This window comes from Myiozetetes cayanensis, unplaced genomic scaffold (genome assembly GCF_022539395.1).
Source record: "Myiozetetes cayanensis isolate MyiCay16 unplaced genomic scaffold, myiCay2020 scf22, whole genome shotgun sequence".
Classification (NCBI taxonomy): domain Eukaryota; kingdom Metazoa; phylum Chordata; class Aves; order Passeriformes; family Tyrannidae; genus Myiozetetes; species Myiozetetes cayanensis.
The window spans coordinates 8548501-8570731 of NW_026087434.1; the positions used below are offsets into that span (position 1 = coordinate 8548501).

General features: G+C 42.0%; 1 protein-coding gene across 1 annotated transcript in view; it reads left to right on the top strand.

Moving 5' to 3' along the window:
* Positions 1-22231, top strand: part of TBCD (tubulin folding cofactor D) — a 114014-nt gene that overhangs the window by 45177 nt on the left and 46606 nt on the right. The window contains 6 exon segments of the mRNA XM_050319070.1: positions 2678-2723; positions 2725-2832; positions 11116-11173; positions 15722-15751; positions 19054-19139; positions 21517-21597. Of these exon segments, the coding sequence (XP_050175027.1) occupies positions 2678-2723; positions 2725-2832; positions 11116-11173; positions 15722-15751; positions 19054-19139; positions 21517-21597 (409 nt within the window).

The following is a 22231-nucleotide window of genomic DNA, read 5'->3' on the forward strand; positions in this document are numbered from 1 at the left end:
AAGGCATGCTCATGATTTCAAAACCAAAGAATTATGTCCCTGCCCTACCAAACTGAAATAAGTTTCTTCTGGAAGATTTGGTTTTTTCTAGAGTTTTGGGATTTTTTTCTTTAATTTTGATTTTTTGGGGGTAAATTGATTTTAGGTCTGAATTTGACATGGTGTTTGAGGAACTCTAGGGTAAGGAATGAAGTGAAACCTGGAATTTTGGATTTTATGACTCTTTAATACCAACAGGAAGTGCAGTGCTGAACCCGCTTTTCCAAACCCACGAACATTTGTCAGGAGCAGATTTTACATAACATTTCTTACAGTTCACAGTTCACCAGTAAACATTCAACCAGTTGACAGCACAACACTTTACCAGGTGACCCCTAGATCAGTATTTCCCTGGTTGTTCTATTTATATTCACTCAGCCCTTACTGCTTCACACTTCACCTTGTTTCCCTTATTTCTCCCACCTTCCCAGTGCCCAGTGTTGCTTCTTTCCTTCTCACTGTCCCTCTTTGCTCTCCAGACTTTGCAGTGACTGTTCCAGAGCCATGCTGTGAGTCCCAGATGTAGGAGCAGGACACCAGAGAGGTGTGAGAGCTCGAGCTGCTCCAAAGTAACAGACCCTGGAGCATCCCCGTCCTTGATAAATCAGGTGCCATTTGCTGCTGTCCCTGGAATTTGGGACGTTAATGCCCTGAATTGAAAAATCATACTACTTTTTTTTCTTTCATACAGAACATTACAAACGTGAGGAGCTGCTGGTGGGTCCTCCTTGCTCCTTCCTCCCCTGCACAGCGCTGGGAATGTGCTCCCAGCTGTTGGAAGGAGCTGGAGTGGTCGCTCTACACCGAGGGAAATGTGCAGCAGCTTTGCAAAATCGCCTTTGGCGTCTCTTTGGAGTGTCCTGTAGAACCAGCAAATTCCATTTTTCTCATCAGTTGATGCAGCAGTTTTCCAAACAAGCTAGGCAGCATTTTTGAAGATTTCCACTGCAGTTTCTTTCGGAACTGGGAAGTGTCCAAAAATCCATCTGTCTTTGCTGTTTCATTGATCCTGAATAGAAATTGCTCTTTTTCCTGTGTAGTGCTTGTGCTTCTAACAGCCATGTCTTGTCCAACACTCTCATTACTGCTTTATTTCCTTCAGCAGCTTAAAATGAATTTAAACAGCCCTTTCCCACTTGTGGTGTGTATCTTTCTGTTAAAAGCAGCAGCATACAGTGGTGAGCTGCACATTGAAGTTTTAATTATTTTATGATTGCATCCACTCAGGGATATCCAGACACAGATTGCTAATGAAATACAGCTCAGTGATCCCATTTCTTATTCATGGGATCACCTTGTGACAATATTTTCTATGGAAGAAAAGATGCATTTGATAAATTTGATACAAGAAGGAAAACAGAGGAGTTGTTTCTTTTTTTTCTAGAGGCTGTTGTTTCTGCAGACATTGTTAATTTATTTAAAATTGTGTCATCTAGAGAGAGGTGTATTCAGAATTGGTATCTGGATGTGCAGATATCGAATGAAGGAGCCCTGCATTCATGCAGTATTTCTTGAACTGTGGCAATGTATTAGTAGATACTACAATATGTGTAAAAGAATTGTTCTTTCAGTTTTTAGAAGCTCTTTATCTGTGTGTATCGTGTGGCTGTTCAGGATGTGAATACCTCTTTCTTAGTTCCTCGCTGTCTAACAAAAGTTGGTTTGTTGAGGGTATTGATTTAACCTGACTGATGGGAGAAGACTTTTTTTGGTTGTGTGGTGGGGTGGTGGGATCTGCTGTTCCCTCATCAAAAGCTTCTGGTTTTGCATTAAATCCTTCTGTGCTGGTGAAGAGCTGTGTAGTTCACTGGTGTTTCAGATGTCTGGGCAGCAATGAGAGCAGATCCCACCTGTGTGCTTTTCCAGGTTATTTTGCAGCTTTATCCATATTTTATTTTTCTGATGGGTGCAGTTCAGCAGCACGGACAGGTTCAAGCCTAAAATACTCCACTGAAGTAGCTCCAAATAGCAGCTCTGTGGGGAATAAAACACCACTGCTTCCTTAATGCAAGAATGATGTCAAATGTGTCACTAAGATACTGCAAAAACTGTACTTAAGTCCCTTTCAGGACTGATATATTAATGATTGACAAGCTGTCTTAATGAGAATTTAACATATTAGGACTTCTACTGCAATTAATGTTGTCTGCAAATAGATGGATACTGATTCTTTTATGATACTGATTCTTTAATTTTCAACACTCTATTTCTTCAGAAATATTATTTCTGTAGTGATGGAGGTTGCTGTAATATTTGAAGTCCAGTTCCTTTAAAAGTGGACACGTTAAAATTTTGCATTTTAAAATCACTTTGAATGTGTCTCACTGAGTAATAAATTATATCAGCTCTACTTCTCGTGTACCCACTTACTTTAATCCTCATTAAGTTATATGTGAAGGAAATAAAAAAAACTGCTACTGATAAAGAAGCAAGAGAGTGTATTAAAAAAAAACCACAACTCTTCTTTTTAATCAATTTAAACTGGGTCTGTATTAAGAGCCACCTGCTTTTTTCTTCCAGGACACAACAACTCCACCGTGTCTTTTCTCCGATGGTCACTGGCTGCTCTTAACACCTCATTTTTTTTCGTTCACTGCTGGCTCTGATATTGCTCTTGCCCATTTTCTCTCTCTGCCAGTTGTTCCCGTCATGCTGAAGGCTCTGACGTACGATGAGAAGAGGGGCCTGCAGCGTGGGCTCCAACGTCAGGGACGCCGCCTGCTACGTGTGCTGGGCCTTCGCCCGCGCCTACGAACCCGCCGAGCTGATTCCCTTCATCAACCACATCTCCAGGTGAGGTTGGAGCTGTTCAAAATCAGCCTGTCTGCAAACAGACACAGGGAGCAGCTTAGAAGTGAAGAACTGAGTGGGATGACGGTGATAGAAACAGATCGAAGTGTTTCCTTATCAAGTGTGATGACTCCATGTGAAAAACCAAAGAAAAGTCCAAAGAAACTCAGTGTGAGGAGGTTGAGAGAAAGCAGTGGAGGCTTTGGCAAGGGCAGCATGTCCTGTCCTGCTTGGTCACCCTCTCTGTGCTGAGCTCAGCAGAGTTCTGGCAGTTTAAGAAGATTTGGAGCCTTAGTTAAGCAGAGGTAGAAATAAACCACTCTAAAACTTTGCAGCTGCTTGATGCAGTCGTAAAGGCATGGAACTGTTAGGAGAAAACTTATGGAAGAAGTTCCTTCTTACCTTTCCTAACGATCCAGGGTTTCTTGGACTTTGTCAGATGGGTGTTGTGCAAAGAATAAAGTAGATCTTTACTGGCAGCTTACAGCCTGCAAGTCGAGCAGGTTAAGTCTAAAAGAATAAACTGCACTCCAGCTCTTCTTCCATGTAATTTTTAATTTTCATTTTGAAGTGTTCCCATTCAAAGATTATTTTGAGTGAATAATAAAACCACTTCCAGTTTCCGAAAGGGCTGAGAACTTTGCACAGTGATTCTGAATTCTCAGTAACACAGCACTTTTGAATGATGGGGGGTTTATTAGAAATAAGAACATGTTTTAGTTAAAGCTAACAAATACATGAGAGAATTTGTTTCCTCTTTTGATACCCTGTAGTTTTATAGAGTAGCCCAGTCCAGTACCCCACTTAGCAGTGAATGGAAACACGTGTGTGTAACTCTTTTTCAATCTGTGATTTCTGTTTCAAAAGACTTTCAGAAGTAAAATCTGCAAAATATTTCCAAATCTGCAATACTGCAGTGGTGGGCTGGAACTTGGTGCAGCTTTTCACTTAATACTGTTGGTATTTTTGCAGATACAAATTGGTTTTACTTTTTTTCTTTTGTCTCGTGCTTTCCCTCCTCTTTGCCTGTGAGATTCTCTCTTTGGTGTTTGGTCTTTTTGTTGGCCACACACTGGCTGACATTTGAGGTGTTCTTTAATGGGTGACTTGCACTGCAAACACACAGAGGTGGCTTCTAACAGTTTTTCTTGGCACACTTTTAGTACAATCATTGACAGCAGCAACTCAGGCATCTTTTGTCTCCATCAAAGGAATTTTGATCAGTGGTCATTTAGTATTATCCTTTTAAAAAGAAAAAAAAGAAAAAAAAGAAGAAGTTTGGACTATCCAGTGATCCATGCTCCTGGGTATCTGGTTTAATTTTTAGGGGTTGCTTCCAGATTGCTGACAGAACTGTTTCAGTCTCATCCAAAAAGTCTGGTTGGAAACACAGAGTAACCTACTGAGCTCAGCAGGTTTCCAGAAACTGTATGACTGTTTCTTTCTTCTTTAAAACCTATTTTTAAAATTCTTTTGAGACAGTCTGTAAATCAATCCATTTTTGTTCCTTGATCCCAGTGCGCTGTGTCCTGGCTGCTCTCTGCTGTTCTTCATCCTTGTAGCCTCCCTCTCCAGTTGCTGGCCCTTCAATGCAGGGTCACCCACCAGGTCTCTGACCCGTGTGGTACTTGCTCCTGGGGTTTTTTGAGCCCTTGATAAAATCTTTCTGTCTAAGAACCTGCTGTGGAACTTCTGAAGGCCAAATGCTGTTTTTCTTCTTTTTTCCAAAGGGAGCAGATGAGAAATGCTGAGACATTTTAGGTTTGTGGCTCTGATGAGGCAGTTTCATGTTGTTGTGGTGATGTTCCACCTAGAATGGCAGAGATGCTAAAGGAGAGGAGTCTGGTAACACTAAGCTGTGCTAGAATGTGATGCCATCCACTCTTTTGGGATAACTTTTGGAAAGAGAATGTGGAGCTCTAGAATAGCCCAGCTTTGCTTAGGCATGCTAGAAACAGTGATATTTGCCACAGTAAATTAAAGAGATATTCTATTCTGAAGGGTCATATTTGATTCCCTTCTAGCTGAGTTCATGGTAAGTTATTTATGGTATGAAATTCTTAACTGGGGGTTCCCTAAAGATGTGTTTGTACAAAAATGATAAACACCAAAGTCTACTCTGTGTTTGCATAGGAACAAGGGGGAATGGTTTTAAACTAGAAGAGGAGAGGTTTAGATTAGATGTTAGAGAGAAATTCTCCCTGCAGAGTTACATTTATATCCTCACTGCCAGCAAATCTTCAGGACAAGTACAGCCATACCAATACTAAAGTTTATTTCCAAATCTGGTGATTTTTGTAGATTTAGTCAGCAGCCTGATGAAAATAAAATCTTTGCTTCCATCCTCTGAGCTGAACAACATGAAGTTTTCTTTCAGGATCTGTCAGGCTTATTCCTTGTGAAACTTAAAAAAGCCCAATTGTGGCTGTTCTAGCCTTCCCTTCCTCACAATTCTGGTCTGTTCTGTTTATCAGAATTTTCCTTTCATGGTGCTTTGAGCAATATATTTCATTTACTCCTTGCACCCTGCTGTGCTGCAAAGCAGTGTTGCAAGCTCACCCTGGGGATTTTTCGGGGGTCTTGTGGTGTTTTGTTTTACTGTCACAAAGCTGTCGGTGGGAACTCGTGGACAAGTGTGAAGGGAGGTTGTGTTTCTGAAGAAGTTCCTTTCCCCTGGCCTATTGTGGAAATGAATTCTTCTTTTCTTGTTAGGAAAGGATGAAGTGCAAATAATTGATAGCCCTCTGCCTGTGGTTGTAATGCCAGTGAACGCTCTGGCTGTTCCAGCTGTGACAACTTCAGTTGTTGGGAATAAGTTGGTGGAATGGAGTGAAAAACAGGGTGGACAGCCAAGGGAAAGCTGCAAATTGCTCATGAACAGCTGTAAGGTGGTGTGGTTTGTCATATCTTAATTTTCCAACAAAGCTATTGTTTTGAGAGCAGAGAATTATTAACGCTATATAAGGCTTTGCTTAAAAACCTGTGTGGTTCTGGTGGCCATACCTCTCCTGAATGTAATCAACTCCTGAAGGTAGAATTGCCACTCCAGAGAGAAATGGTGGAGAAAAAAAAGAATATTCAAATAAAGTATGACACACAGTTTCACCTATTGTGTCAGCAAGCCGATAATTACACCCGGCCTTTTTTTTAAATCTAGCCTTAGGTGTGTCACTGTTTTACTTAAAGAAGAGTCATACTTCTAGCCACAAGCAAATTGTTGCTACCCTTAAAAAATGCAGAACTCAGCATCTTGAAACAAAGTGTATAATACCCACTGTGAGCTGAATTACACAGCGAAAAACATCTGCCTGGGTAAGAATATGCACTGGGAGATTCTTAGAGGAAAGTTGTAAACACCTTCCAAAAGTGCAGTGAGTGGTTGCAGTCCTGAAGTGCTGGCTTTGCTCGGTGCTGGGAATTGCAAAAGGCTTATCCTGCTATTCAGTGTTCAGCTGCTGGAGGTGGGACCCACCTAGGTACCAAAATACAGAAGTGCTACATAAACTGAGTCCTGCCCTGCATCCCCCTGACAGCAGTTACAGATTGAAGCAGAGGGGATTTTGGGGGGGTGGTGGTGGTGGTGGTATTCTTTATTCTTTTCCTTGTATCATCATGTAATGGGAAAACATTGTTTTCTGTGTTTTCAGTAGTCAAAGGACATTAATACTTCACTTCGGACTAGTGAAAAATCACTTTAAACTGCATAAAGTTGTATTTTTTTAGTAAAATTTCTAACAGTGCTTTAAAAGAAATAATCTGTCTCCATGTTCAGTGACAGCTCTTTCTTCACTGATTTCTTATGAATGTTAAGGGGTGAAATTAAGTTACAAACTTGAATTGCTGTAGATCACAGATCAGCCCTTCTCCTTCCTGACCTTCCCACTCTTTTAAGAAAGAAAAAAGAGACCACTTAATAGAAACACGTGTCCAAGAGTATTTCTAATGGTACTTGCTGATGTTTTTACATGTCAGTGTTTTTTCCCCATCCGTATTTCAACAAGATCCACTTGCTCCCATCTGTTTAATAGTTTGTTAAAGTCTAGTTTAACTGGTTTCTAAAACCTTACCTCATCTGTTCAAACTACGGGACCACAAAAAGAAAATTCTTGGCAGCGTGGACAAAACTTTGCTTTTGCAGGACAACGTTCCTCCTTTTTGAGATGCACACACTGAAGTTGCTGTTCAAGCATATCTTTTTATAAAAGCACCACTTGACCGAGCTTTGTTTCTCTCCCAGTCTCTACATGCACCTCTCCTCTTAAGCTTAACCTATGAGGAGAGTGAAGCAGAACTTAATGACTTGGAAATAAGGGTAATTTGATTCCTGCCCCCTTGGGTGTGGAAGTTGCTGTCTGTGAAGTGGCAGGTGCACACCGAGGAGCTGAACTGTTTTGTTTAAAACCCAAACAAAAAAATAAAAAGGAAAACATACTTCTGCTCTGTTAGACAATTAACAGTGATTAAATGGTTGCTGGCTGTCTTCATCAGTTGGGGCTGTGCAGAGTGGAGGTTCCTTTGCCTGTCAGTGGTGTAGGTAATCAATCCCTGCTGGTTCCTGGTGGGGATGGGGTGGCTGGAGCCCTGGCACACACAGTGGGAGTGGTGCAGGAGGGTGGTGGTGGCTTCCCTGCGGTGCCGCGTTGGGTTGGAAGGAGGGGGGAATGGGCAGGTGTGGCTCTGGATGGATGATGGAGCTTGCTCCAGGGCAGGATTGTCCTGCAGAACTGGGGAAATCTGAAGCATTGCTCTGAGCTATGTCTTGTAGCATGATGAAATATGGAGAATGGCTTTCTGCTGTTGTGCTCCTTCGGAGGGAGAGCTGTGTGCTGAAGGCACTTGGGTAAAGTGAGCTCCTGCAGGGCCATCACAGGCCTTTCTAAAATGTGTTTTATTTTAATAGCAGGATTTGTAACTCCTGTTCTAAGCATTTTTCTTATTTTTCTTTTCTACATGTGTATTCATTATACTTTTACCATTTTATTCCCAGAATTTGTTGTTGGAATGACCCACTGAGCAGCGTAGGAGGGTGGGTGGCCAGCGGGTAGTGTGAGAGCTTGGGCTGAGCTGGGTTAGAGACACTGCCAAAGCAGGCAGTGTGGAAGAGGGAATGGCCACTGCATTTCTCCTTCTCCTCAGACCTTCTCCTTGCCTAGCTGAACAGGAGGAATTAAATCTGAGACAGGAATTAAACCTGGTTCCCCGGCAGTGCAGCTGGAACAGGCTCTTTCTCTTGCAGTGGTGTAACAGCTCTGCTGGGATGAAGTGAACGGGGAAACTGCTCTGCTCTCAAAAACAGAGCTGGCAAAAGAAAAATTAATTGAGCCTACATGTGTTTTCATCACCCAGCTCACTGCTTAGCAGTGGCATGACTGGAGGGGAGCAGAAAGGGCTGTTTGCAGCAGCACTGCTCAACAGACCCGAGTCTGACTCTGATCTCACCTCCTTTCCTTAATTTGCTTGGATTGTTCAAACCCATTTTGCTTGTGATGGTTGCTGTGCCTTCCTTTCCCCAATGTACAACAGGGAGGAGAGTTTGCTGCCCTGTTGCCACTTACACTTTTCCCTTTTAGGGCTGAGGAAGGAAATTCTGGTTCTGTGCCAAACTGGCAAGAGGTTTGAGAGTTTATTTTTCTCTTCCCGCAGCTTCAGGGTGGCACAGTGGAATTGGGTGGTAGCAGATTTCCAGGGGTTAGCAAAAGGATCAGCTTCTTGCTGTCTGTGGCTAGTGGAGACTGGAAGTGCCTGCTGTAGGTGATAAAGGGAGTTCAGGTTTATTGTCTGGTACATTTGGAGAGGGTCACCTGGTGTTTCTGTGTTCTGATGTCTCTCACCTGGGCAGCTTCTGCTGTCTGGTTCTTCCCACCTTGTCAGGGAAAGGAATGAGATCCAGGTGGGCTGGGGAAGTGCCCACTGACATACCTGGAGTCCTTCTGACTTTCCCTGAAGCCAGTTAGGTGAGTCCTTGGGAGAGCGAGGAAGGGATGAGGAAGAAAGGGACGGTTATTAGTTGACTGACAGAGTTGCAACTTACTTTTTAAAGCCTATTTATGTTCATTGTGCACTTGAATGCTGCTGTTCATACAGGCCCACGTACCTCAAGGAACTGGGGAAGGTGTTCATGGAGACTGGAGGATGCAGAGCCGTGCTCTGCTCCGCCTGGCAGCAGGCAGGTGTGGTGCACTTGGGGCAAGTCAAGACATGATCCTTTGAGTAGCTTAAAAAAATACCCCCACTTGGGTTGACATAAACAGTTTCTCTATGTTAGGAAATCCTGGTGCAGTATCACATAAACTCCCACGATGAGGCAGACGGGTGAAGACACCTTAGACGTGTTTCATCCTCGGCACGCTGCCCTCCCTGAGCCTCCCAATGGGAATCGGCCTGAAAGAATGACTTGTGGGCTTTGATAAGTTAAAATACTTCGTTAAAAGGGTTAACATAAAGCAGTGACTACTGTCTGAATGGGGCTTTGAGGACAGTGACAAAATCCCTGGGGTTTTCTGGTTTTCTTTTACTTAAGCGCGGTGTGCAGTTGCAGCTCTGAGTAACTCTGGTGGCATCACACAGACATTGTGTTGCCTTGCTGGTCTGACTGACACAGGTTTGTCCTAAGGTAGCAGAAGAATAAGAAAAAATGGAGAAGTGCAATTTGATTATAAGCTGAGCTCTTGTTTGATACGGTGAGGGCAGCACTTGGGATCCTGAGCTTCCTGGTGCAATGAGGGTTTTTTTCCTCTTCAGAGAAGATCAACATTGAAATACTGCATAACTGACAAAATGGTCCATATAATAGGAAATGTCAGGCAGAAATTTGCTTCTTTTTGCTTTCCAGGATCATTTTCATCCAGTTCCATAGTTTTGAGTGTTCTCAGATTAAAAGGTTTATGGGAGCTAGTCGTGTCATATAACCATATACTTCTTAAATGTCCTTTTAAAATAATTTTTAATTCTCTCTGGGTGCCAGAGAATTAGCAAGCATGGTATGAAGATGATGTATCTGACCCAGCAGTTTTTCAGCACTGAGCCATGTGTGCTGCTTCCTGATGGAATATTTCCTGAACGTTTGCTCTTCCAGTAGCTGTTGTTTGGATGACCTCCTCTTTCCTCTTGTCTTTGTGCAGAGAGGGGAATTGCTCATGCAAGTAGCAATAAGAAGGCATTAACTGTCTTTAGAACAATTTATTGGGGTTTGTTTTCATTTCATTCTGCCTTTCTGTCTCTTGTTTTCCTTAATGGAGATAAACTGAAATTACAGAGGCCAAGCTGACTGTGCATTTCAGGGAATTTGAACAACACAGTATTCATCACTGTAGGGAACTGATAGCCACTACCCAGGCAAGCCTGATATTATCAGTGTAATTAATATCCTTATGCTGAAGCAAAGCTATCTTGAATTTACTTTTCAGCCAGTATTTATTTCCGGTTTTGCCTGGAGTCAATAAATAATGTAATGAAGAGTTTCAGGGTTTGAAAGGAATAATTTTCTGCTTAAATGATTCTCCTGAAGTGATGTTTATTTGTTGCTGAAGTTAATTGAATGCTGGAGGTGGATTTCTAAAGCTGTAGACTGCCTGTCCTGGGATATATTCTCCCTCTCTTGTGTAGCACATCTTTGAACAGCAGTTCTTTTGAGGCAGGAGAATTACCCTGTGCGGGGTCACCAGACTTCATGCATGAAGAAATCGTTCTGCACAATCATCCTTCTGTATCTGCAGGTCACCCTCTAAAAAAAACCAGCTTTGCAGTTTGTCTTGAGGTCACTTTTGAGGCAGATTTGCATATTGTTGTCTGATTTTTGTTCCTTACAGGATGTGACTGTTCTTGTGGAGAAAGCTGCAGGTTTCCATTGCTTAACTTTGCCTTGTGTTTCAGCCTTACCCAAGACTTGCTGTATATTTGGCTATTGAGAAACTGTTTTTCCAGGTTTTAATTTGAAATTGCACTGTCTGAGTCTCGCATTAGAGGTGGTCTTTATGCCCAGGTTTTCAACTCCTGCCATATTTAAACCAGAAAACCTCTCTGTGCAGTTAAAGATATTCACATATTCCTTGATCCAGTGGGATGGCCACTGTCCATTTGTGCTGTGGAAAGTCCCCAGCAGACAAGAGAAACAAGGAAGAGCGAGGTTATTTCAGCTCAGATTTTAGTTTAACCTGGTATTTCTAAATAATAATCTCCTCAGAGGACATGCTGCCTGTTCTGCTTGGAAGGCTGAATGTTGAAATAATGGCATTGCAATTTCTCCTCATATATTCGGTACTGACACTCAGTGTTTTATTTCCCCAGTGCATTGGTTATTGCTGCAGTATTTGATCGTGACGTTAATTGCAGAAGAGCTGCTTCTGTAAGTTACCACATTTCAACTTACCTGACTCTGTTAGTTTTTGTTTGTTTTCATTTAAGTTAAAAATTCGTAGTAGAACTACAGCAGAGAAGCTGTGAGCAAAAAAGAGTGCTTTCTGAAATCCTTAGAAGTATTGTGTGAATTTAGATTTTAATTTGAGTAATCCACAGATGCACATCTTGATTTATGGCCACAGTTAACAATCTACTGTCTTCTTGTCATGGTGGTTAAGATAAAGTATCTAAGAAAGGGCTGTTTAGCATTTTGGAGTCACAATATCACAGACAAAAGGGTCCTACATAAAGCACAGACACTGGCTTGTTTGCAGGTCACCAAGCTGGTGAGTTTTATGAGGCAACACTTTTCTGACTGTGCATCAGCTGTAACTCTCTGATCATGGTAACTTCTAGAATAATGTCTCTCCTCAAACATATTTTCACTTATTGTATAAAAGCCTTTCCATAGGACAGGGAATTTTTAAAAAGGAGTGGTAAATCCATTAGGCAGATTTGTTAGGTGGTTAATAGCACTGACACCAAATTTTATATTCTGTGGAAACTTTCTGCAGAAAATATTTATGCTGATGAGAATTGGGAAGAATGTTCCTAAGAGGAGGGAACGATGGAGAATTACAGAATAGTCATACAATTTGAGAAGAAGAAGAAAGAATGGGCACATCATCTTTGAGAATTTAAGCCTGTATATATTGAACTTGCTTTCTTTAAAAAAAAACGAAAGAAGTATGAGTTGTCTCAACAGAAAAACCAAATTATCTTATGCAAATGTAAAAAACCCCACCCTATAACTGCATGAGCTCAAACCAGGCCCAAGCAGTGTCTGCCAAAGCACCAGGTGTCTGTTCCTGACAATAAATGTCCCTGTGAATGTGTTAAGAAAAAAAAAAAGACAGTCTTTTTAGTGTGTCCATTAACAGGTCTGTCTGATTTTTTTGCCTGAAATTTTGAAAGCTAATGCATTTATAGCACAAGAAGGGTTTCTCAGGGATACCTGGATAGCATCCTTATTTTTCCTGGCCACACCTCTGCTGGAGAGGTGAAGCTGCTGAATGAAGCTGCAGATTAATTGCTGGGGAAGTGAGTCAGTGCTTGTGCAACCCCAGCACAGCTCAGGGGTCTGGAGGCTCTGAAGCCAAAGCAAGCCAAGGGGCTGGAGGTTGCTGGGCACTCAGTGAGCATATTCTTCACATCTGTACAAATAATGAGTATCAGCAATGCTACTTCTCCTAAACTTCAACTCCTAAATTTAGGTAGAATTTGATGTTCTTGGCTAACGTAAGTCACAATTCTTTAGAGGGATTTGCTTTCCTGAGAACTTTAAGGAGCACAGGTGGTGGAAAGTGAGTTATTTTTTATGTAGAAACTTCCCTTGGAATCAGGGGTCACGTATAAATAGAAATCTTCACAACACAATTGCCACTCAAGTGTACTGCTTACCTTCAGTAGCTGGATCTGATTGTCCTGTGTGATCTTCAATATGTTTCCACACTTAAACATAACCCAATATTTTGACCATGAACTGTGGTGCTAAACCAGCCCCATTCACTAAATCTGTGAACTTAGTGCAGCCTGTGTATCTGTATTTCTAGTGAGGATAAAACCCAGCATATTTTCTCCTCACTTTCCTCTTCTGCTGTAGCCCAAGTACTTTCTGATTCAGAGCTGGTCAAAATTTGCAATTGCTGTTTGATGGATAGCTATGAAAGTACCAAAACCTTTTGTCTTATTTTAGAAAGGCAAAGGTATATTTTGTGTTTACCAGGCATTCCTACGATTTTGAAGAAAAATACCTGGGAGTCCTAAATATTTCCAATCATTCCTGCAGTTAAACACCTATTTAAATAAAACAACGTTTTACTCGATTTTCCGTCTATTACAATATGGAATATATTCTAATGCAGAGCACCAATAAAGCAAAATAGAGAACAGAGACATTTTGAACCCTGAGGTTAAAGAGAATAGGATGAGACTTTGCTTTTGAAGCTCCACGAGCATTCTGGGCTGGCTTGTGCAACTCTTTCATGAATAATCAGTATAAGGAATAATCAGATGAATAAGTGATGTTGAATTGGACTCCATTCAGCTCTGCCATCTCAAAGAGAGGAGGTTTTTTTCTCCCTCTTGGTTGGCTGATAGTTTTTAAATTATCTATTTTCAAACTAAATCTATTTAACGTTGTGATTTATTTTTCAATTTTTGTGGGAAAGCAGAGTGTTCAGGTTACCAGGCTAAGTCAGTCACCTTGGTTCTGATCTCATGGCATCTTTTAATTAATATCTTTGTATCCAGTTTTTCCATCTCTAGAAGGGGATTGTATAAAAAATGAAAAATTATTCCTACAAAGCACTTGAACTATTTGGTATCCTTTAGGAATTTGAAGTTGTTTGAAAGTGTGACTGAATTAGTAACATTTTCAGTTACTGAAAATCTCCTAAGTTTTACAAAGAAAAGTCTTCTGTGAAATGATAAAAAAGTGCTAAAGGAATATGGAGGGAATTCTGTGAACATTAAATGAGCTTTCTGTGCAATGGCTGGTTTGCTGCAACATCCTCTATAGGCCCCTATACATCTTTTCCCAATTATTTTGCCACAGTATATTTCAGTCCCAGGGCTGTGGATTTATTTTTGTAAGTAGGGCAAAACTTCCACTGGTTTGCAACCAGATTTACATTGCTTGGCTATGATTTTGAAAGGAAAAAAGGCCTTACAGATTTTGTATCATTTAGGCACCTGTCTGAGCAACACCTTTTTAAAGGGAATTGTAATGCAGTGATTAAACTGTGACATCGCTTGGATATGGTGGAGAGTGTCATCTGCACTGAAACGTCCCTGTGCTGAGTAAAAGGGTCTCAACAGCATAAAGTATAGCATAAAATATAGGATATGCCCTCAGAAGTATATTGAGGGTCTCAATAATGTTAAATATAGCATAAAATATAGGATATGCCCTCAGTAATACATTGAGGGTCTCAGTAACATTAAATATAGCATAACATGTAGCATATATCCTCAAAAATATATTGAGGGTCTCAATAATGTTAAATATAGCATAAAATATAGGATATGCCCTCAGTAATACATTGAGGGTCTCAGTAACATTAAATATAGCATAACATGTAGCATATATCCTCAAAAATTTATTGAGGGTCTCAACAGGATAAAACAGGACCTAAAGCTGATGTGGAAGTAGGAAGAAAGAAATGATGCAAAGTGACATGAAATGATGTCCTGGCAAATCCTGACTGGGAGCTTGTGTTGGGAGTGAGGTGAGGAGGGGAAAGGCTGGGCCCCATCATTCAGCAAGGAGCAGAGCCGGGGCATCTCTGCATTCCCAGCTCCTGCTCCGGAGGCGCTGGATGTGATGCCCGAGGCAATCCAAAGCCGGAGCGCCCGGGGGCACTGCTGGCAGAGGCAGGGGAGGTTGAGTGGGCTCCCCAAGCTGTGCTACGTGTCCTGAGCTGGAGGTGCCGTGAGCAGGAGCTGAACCTGCCCGGGCAGGTCTGCAGGGAACGAGCAGGATCACCCCAGGAAGGCTCCGAGAGGCTCCGGCTCCATCCCGGCTGGTGCAGCCCTGGCTCCACCTGCGCAGTGTGGTGCCTTGGGGAGCAGGCTGAACCTGTTGTTTCCACAGGTGGATTAACACACGGGTGCTGTCTTTATGAAGGAAATACAGAAGCTCTGTCTGTCCAAATTCTTGTGGTATTTCAGTAAGGATTGGGATTTCCCACCTGCCTGTTAAATATCAATTGACAATTGCTGGCCATCACTCGAGAGCTGCGTGTGCAGAGAGTGACAGTTCCTCTGAGAAATGTCCAGAAACTATGATCTCCCCTCTCTGAAAAGAGTTAAAATTTACAGACGTTTTTATTAATACTTAGAATTACAGCCTTTTAAGGAATGAAAAACGATGAGTGTTTTTTTGAGAGAGGGAGAAAATTCAAGTAGGGAGTAGGGAATTAATTAGGTTTTATTCTGTGTGCCATATAAGTACAGATTACGTTGTTTTTGTTGCATTTTGCAAGAATTTGAGTTAATTTAGTGCAAAACACAAGAAACATAGGTGAATTTTGTCTTAAAAGTTCAGGGTGCTTTCAGAGATGTACCATGCAGATAAGTGTTGCAGTCTCACTGTTTTTTGCCTGAAGTTTCCATTGACAAAGAACCAAACTTTGCCCACTCTCAGCCAGTGATGTTGGAGCCAGACAAGAGTGAGCTGTCTCAATTTCTGTTGTCTACAGGCACTGACTTTCAATCCCAGGGCGAAGCCTTGTGTCACTACTCCAAAGCACTTGTGTGGGTGTGACTGGTTTAATAAACCTGCATTCTTAAACCTCCAGCTTTGGGAGCACCCGAACGAGGAGATGCAGAAACAAGAAAAGCCCCGCGGGCTTGTTCTACTGACAGAGTTTACATTATTTAAAACAGAAAAGCCATGGGTCATTTATATTGTTGTGTGTTTTGAATTCATCATCTGGTGTTTATCAGAAAGCAAACCTGACTCGTTTTGGTGTGTTTGTTCTCTGTTCCTTAGGCTGCCTTCCAGGAGAATGTTGGGAGACAGGTACGGTGACTTCCCTGCATCTTCATTCATTTGTGCCTCGGAGCTCACTGTAAACGTGGAGTACCTGAAATCAAAATTAGACACCGTGGCTTTGGAAGAATTGAGTAAAAGAATGTCACAAAATCATTGTTTTCATTATGAGCAGCAGGTTCTAGTGGAATATTTTTCTGAGATGCGAGTTTGATTTTAGTATTCCAGTTTCGGAAGAAATGGAGCCCTCTGGTAATTTTGAGTCCTTCTGAAAAGCAATATCAAGCATTTGTGACTGCAAACTGCAGTGCTCTTAAAGCAGGAAGAGTGTAGTGTTGTTTGTTTGGTTTCGGGTTTTTTTGGGGGGATTTGTTTTGTTTCACTGACTTTCTTGTTTTCAATAGAAATAGAACAACTGAAATGTGCTATGCAGTCATTGCTCTGGTTGGTGGTACCACAGTGAACCAGGCTTGAGAGTCTTCAACTCAGTTTTTGGGTTTCCCTGTTATACTGTTCAGATATTTTGAGAAACCTAGTACTTCTGAAATGCTTTGAAAAAAGGTATTGTGGTAGGTTCTGATGTGACTTAGCAACATTTAAGTAGTTAAAATGCTCAGACAACTTAGATTTTTCAGCCTGGGAGGAGAAGCAAGTAGGGGAAAGACTTGGATTTCCTGGTTTCTCATCAGGAATTAATAAAGCTGAACATACAACTTAGAGAGGAAGAAAAGGGGAGGAGAATGGTTCAGTGACAGAGCAGGTCACGTGAACAATTTTGTTACCAAAAAGCTGCTCTTTAAGGGATCTTTGTTAAAATGCTGTGCAGCTTTCCCTGACACCATTCCTGAAGACCTCTGTGTCATAAGACAGAATATTATTCCTTTAGAACTATGGGCATCAAGCAACCTGTTCCTATCCAGTGTGTGCATTTCTAGAGTGAAGTAGGTTAACAGCAGAGAAAAGGTGCAAGAAGACCCTGGAAGAGGGTGTAGGGACTTCTGGTGACCTGACCCAGGTCTGTGATAAGCAGAAGCCAGTGTGACTCTTCCCTGGGTCTGTAGTTCCTGCCCTGGAGAGGTTGGGCATCACAGAGCAGCTCAGCCTGGTTCCACCACATGAGGTGCTGAGGGAAGTAAATAACACCTTACCCTGACTTCAGCTCCAGGTGAGGGAGGGCTCCTGGGTGCTGCAGCTTTAAAGTGCTCCCATGCAGCAAACATTTTGTGGAGTGTTTTATTTCTTAATTAGAGGAGTATAGTCCATGTTAGTTTACAGCCAGAAATGTTCCTTATGGGCTCTGCTCTGACCCACAAATCAGATGTCTTGGTGTTGGTAGAACACACATGATTTCAGCTTGTATGTTGTCACATTAGCAGTGACACATGGCATGAAGTTTTCATGGCATAAAGGGCACTGTCAGTCTCCTGCTGGTTCCTGCAGAAGTTCAGAAGTTGAACCATGCCTTGGTGCCTAGGAAAATGGTTTCTTAATGAGCAGATCCACCCTCTGGACCTCTCTCCCCGGATGCAGTGTGTTAAAAGAGACACTCTTTTCTCTGAATTAGAAGGAGCTAAAACATATTTTCCACCTGAGGTAACAATGCTGATAATAAATAGGTGGAGAAGAAGGCTGTCCTCACTTACTCCCTGGTTCCTGCCTGCTTCACCTTTGTAATTCCACATGTCCCAAAACTGGAGCTTGATTATGGACACAGAAGAAGCCATTGTAACTTACACTGTGTGTAAATGGAAGCTTTGAAAAATGTGGAGAACTTTTTAAAGCATAAATAGTGAGAAATGCACCTGCTTCTAATAATACCAACCTTCCTATTGGAGAAGTTTTCAGTGTTCTGACAGAATGGAAGCTGCTGGCTGTTCCTGTGGGGCCAGGCTCTCTCCCTGCCCATGACCTCTGTACTCCTGAACTGGGAGTCAGGAATGCTGCTGTCTCACCAGCAGGCACGGTGGCACCCTGACCTGTGGTGAGATGGCACTGAACTGGCACACTCTCAGCTGAGGACCAAATAGCAAGGTCCAGCTGACAGCTAGAACTGGAATTATTTGGCTCTGATTTTCCTTATGTGGTGTGCATCCTTATATATTCCACTGCATGCCTTGCTGTTTGGCCTCAAATTGTAAGGAGGTGTTTCTCATGTACCTTTTTGTCCCTAATCAGTGTTCCATGAGGTTTTTGGACAGAGCATTCATTTCACCTTTGAGTTGTCAGGGTGTCCCTTGGATAAGCCATAAATACTCTGTCTCTCCTTGGTTCAGTCAGATTCCAGGCCTGCTTTGTTGGGTTTTTTTGGGGATTCCTGGCATTATGCTTCCCAACCCGAGATCTCCAGAGCCCCTGGCAGCTCCTGCTGCCGGCAGGATAAACTGCTCCAGTGGCTGGGGCTCAGATGGAGAGATACTTTCCACTGGTTTTGCATGGCTGTGTCCTAATGTGGAAGGGGTGAGTGAGCTGTAAACAAACAAACCTGCAGCACATCCCCAACCTGTACTTCCAGAGAGCCTCATTCCTTAAATACTCTCGGAGTGTCCCTCCTGGAAGCCAGCAGGGTGTCTGTCGGTTGGCTCTTTCCCATTTTGCTTCATTATGTCTCACGGATGCTTTGCTGCCTCTGCTTTCCCAAAACACAGCTGTGCTGTGTAATGCTGGATATCTGAATTGTATTGCTTATATATACAAAAATTCAAATTTCTAAGTGGAAATCTCATGTTTAGGAAGATAATTTATCCTCTAGAAACAGACTGGCTTGAGCAGTGATGGCAGAAGTAGGATTCACTCTTTCAGGCCTTGCTGGGAAACAGTTTTCTTTCTGAAACCAAACCAACCCCAAATTTTTAGTTCATTAATCAGTCATAAAACGTATGTGTAAGCATCCTTCGTGGGATGCATTTCTGACTGCCTAAATCTCTAATTTTACACTTCATAAAACTGGCAGCAGATCCTTGTGCCTTCACATAAACTGGAAACATGTTTCTGTTTACCTAAACCTCCTTCCAGAGGAATCATTCTCTGGGTACATACATAGTCATGCATTCACCAAGTGCATATTTGGGTATGACTGGAAGGTGTGAAGGAGCTGTTGCATAGGTTACTGTCTGCTGCCTTTTACTTGGGCTGTTTATCATTGACTCACAAGCAAAGCGAGGTATTTTGCTGTTTATATATTCAATATCCTTTATGTCTTTGGTACTAGTGATTTTACTATAAATTAAATTGTGTTTTTTTCAGTGCTTGGGAGAGTAGCAGGAAATTTGTTTTCAATAATGTTGCCTATTTGGAAAGTATTTTTACACTTAAAAATAATATTTTGCTTGTAGGGCACTTTTCCCCATGGCATCGACATTCTCACTGCAGCTGATTATTTTGCTGTTGGGAACAGAGTTAACTGTTACCTCACTATAAGGTGAGTTTCCAAGCATTAGTTTTCCTAAAGATGAGGGACCTTTTGTATATAATGAAATATTTGTCTGGTTGCCTCACCTTATGGAACATTATGTTTAATACTGATGGTTTTGAGTAAATCAGAATTGGGATTTTATTTCTGCATCCAACTGATTATCGTGTGCAAAACATAGTGAAAACATGGCCATGGTTTCCTTGACTATAGGGAGGAAGGAGCCAAGGGGCCTTATTTGTAGGTGTTCCAAAGCTGTCCAGGCTGGTCAAGGGTGGGGAAGATGGGGGGGTTGGGTTTTTGGTGTGTGCACAGACCTGTAAGTTGAGTGCTGGTGTTTCTCCTGATCAGCTGAGTGAAATCGCTCACAGCGTGCAGCAATGTTTGAAAAACCAAACGGATCTCTGCAGTCCAGAGTCTGCAAAGAGTGACTGGGAAATGCCCACAGTGGGGTGGGGGGTTATAAACCAGGGGCTTGTCTCAGAGGGTGCTGTCAGCTCTGGGAGTGCAGTGGTGCCGAAGTCAGGGGAGTTCAGAGCCGAGCTGGGATGAACAGAACACTGCACTTCCTCGGAGATGATGACAAAGACCAAGGGCTGGTTCCAGCTTGAATTGTTCCAGACAGAGTCTGGCCTGGAGTCCAGCCTCATGCAGAGCCAAGGCTGAGACCAGCACCCACGGCAGGTGATTCAGACCTTCTGGAGACAGGTCAGGTAAATCACCCCATGGAATTGCTCCGAAGCCAAACAGGTCAGAAAGGCTTGAGCAGATGATATCCCTGGGGAACAGAAACAGCAGACAGGTACATGGTGGTGCTGGCTCCACCACCAATTTTGTGACTTCCACCAAGGAGGTTTTTAAGATAATTGCCCTGGAACCCTCCATCTTCTCCTGGACTATTTTTGTTATTAATCTGTCCACCTCCACATTGTCCCTTCTGTGCACAGTCCCTTCAGTCTGTACATACCTTCACCTTTCACCGACTGTCAGTTCTTCTGGGGTCCCCACCCTCCTCCTACACCTTCCCCAGAGCTCCCACCCACGGAGCTGGGATGGGGAAATGCAGGGGCTTGGTACTGCACATGCTTGAGATCCCTGTGGAATCCATGTGATTTTTGAAACTCGGGCTTTTTGTACTACAAGAAAATTGAAAACATTCAGAATTGACAAAGCAGTTTTTCTTTCCTCTCTTTTACAATTTTGTAGGGTGATTAAGTTCTCCTGACTTTTTGGGAGTGGAATAGTTAATTTTTTTTTTTTAATGCTCCTTTATTACTACTACAAAGAAGAGAGGAGAACTCAGACATGGCAGGGGAAGTGTGTCTGTTATTGTGTGTTCTTCCAGAACAGGGAGAGGAACCAGAGTTGTTAATTTTATCATTTCTCTACTGGCATCAACCACAAGTTGAACCAAGTGTCCAGTCCCCCTCTAGGGCTCAGTAGATGTTGTTTCTGTGTCCTATATTGGCTCAAGGTCTGTCCCATGGATTTAAGGATTCCCACTCCTCTGGTGAATTCCACAGCAGTACAGGAACATGCCACAGCATTTGGATTTTCTCTTTGTTTTACTTCTGATTACACATGTGTACATCAATGGAACACTGTTATAGTTGCAGAGTTAATCACTCAAAAGATAGGAAAAGGTAAAATTAAGATAATCCATGTGTCCTTAATGCTGTTCCTTTGTGCCCTTTTGACACAAACACGTTCTGCTGATTGTTGGGCTTCCCAAGGTGATTTAACACTCATCAGATGTACTGAGAAAACATTTCATTTAACTTGTGTTGACCTTGGCTTTCAATAGTTGATGATTCTGAAGATTGGAAAGCAAGTGTGGCTGCAAGTGAGGTAACTGCAGACTCCTGAGATAATTAATGCTGATGTTCCTGTAGGTCTTGACTTTGCATCTTTAACAGTTTTTGTGACGATGGATTTTTTTTTTGGTGTGTGTTTGATTTTTAAAAATGACAGATCAAAAACCCACATTCCATTTTGGACCATTGTATTTATGAAGATGTAGCACATTTCTAGAACTTGCCTTTCCTGTGTCCTGTAGCTGCAATAATTGCACAAGTTAACACACACATCTAGATTTTCTAGAATGTAACAAAGGGAATTGAATGTTTATTTTTGCTTTTCATTGCTGTCAAGCTCAGTGTATGTAGAGTAGTTTTTATAAAGACTGAAAGTTTTACAAATTTTCAATTGTAAAATATTTGCCACTGTATTATTCAGCTGCATCTCATTTAGGAGAAGGCACATTTAAGTAATTTTTGAGGATTTAAATCTTTGGAGCAGGTTGTGTTAAAATGCACGCAGATGCTGATTCTGTGCTGTCTCTCTCTGGCCTGTATTTCTGTGTCTAAATGTGCATTTCTTTTTACAGTGTGTATATTGCTGGCTTTCCTGAATATACACAGCCAATGATTGATCATTTAGTTAATATGAAGATTAACCACTGGGATAGGTAAGTTCATAAAGTCTAATTATTAATATCCAGGAATTGAGTGTTCTGCATATTTACATTTTCTAGACTATTTTTGGAAATTTTACACCAGAGTTTGCAATAACATTTGACTGAAGGAAACTGGGCAAGTAGTAGGTGATATAATCTCTACCTCCTGAGCACACTGTCACTTAAACAGGTTTATGAATTTGTCTTTTGGCCATGACCTCAATCTGTTAATGGATTAATAAAACCCATTTATATGTCCTATAGTGTGTGTGAGGGGTAAACACTGTCACCATACAATTATCCTAATTAAAGCAGATTTCATGCATAGAGATGGTGCTTAGTCACATTCGGGGTTCAGGAAGGTTGAAATGTGTGCCTATCACACAAATGAGATTGTATCAGTGCTGAGCCCAGTTTGCATCATGAGAAATAATCACAGTTTACTGCAGTGGCCCTGCCAGTGAACAGAACAGGCCCTGGGGTTCCAGCAGCCCCGCTGGTGTTTGTCTCTTTGAGCAACAAGCTTTATTAATGTTGCTCAAGGCTGGCTCTAGGCTGGCTGCAGTGGCTGCTCTTTGGTTTTGTTGGCTGTTTCGGAGGGAGGAAACCCAGGATGGACGGAGGATTCTGTAATTTTCAGTATTTG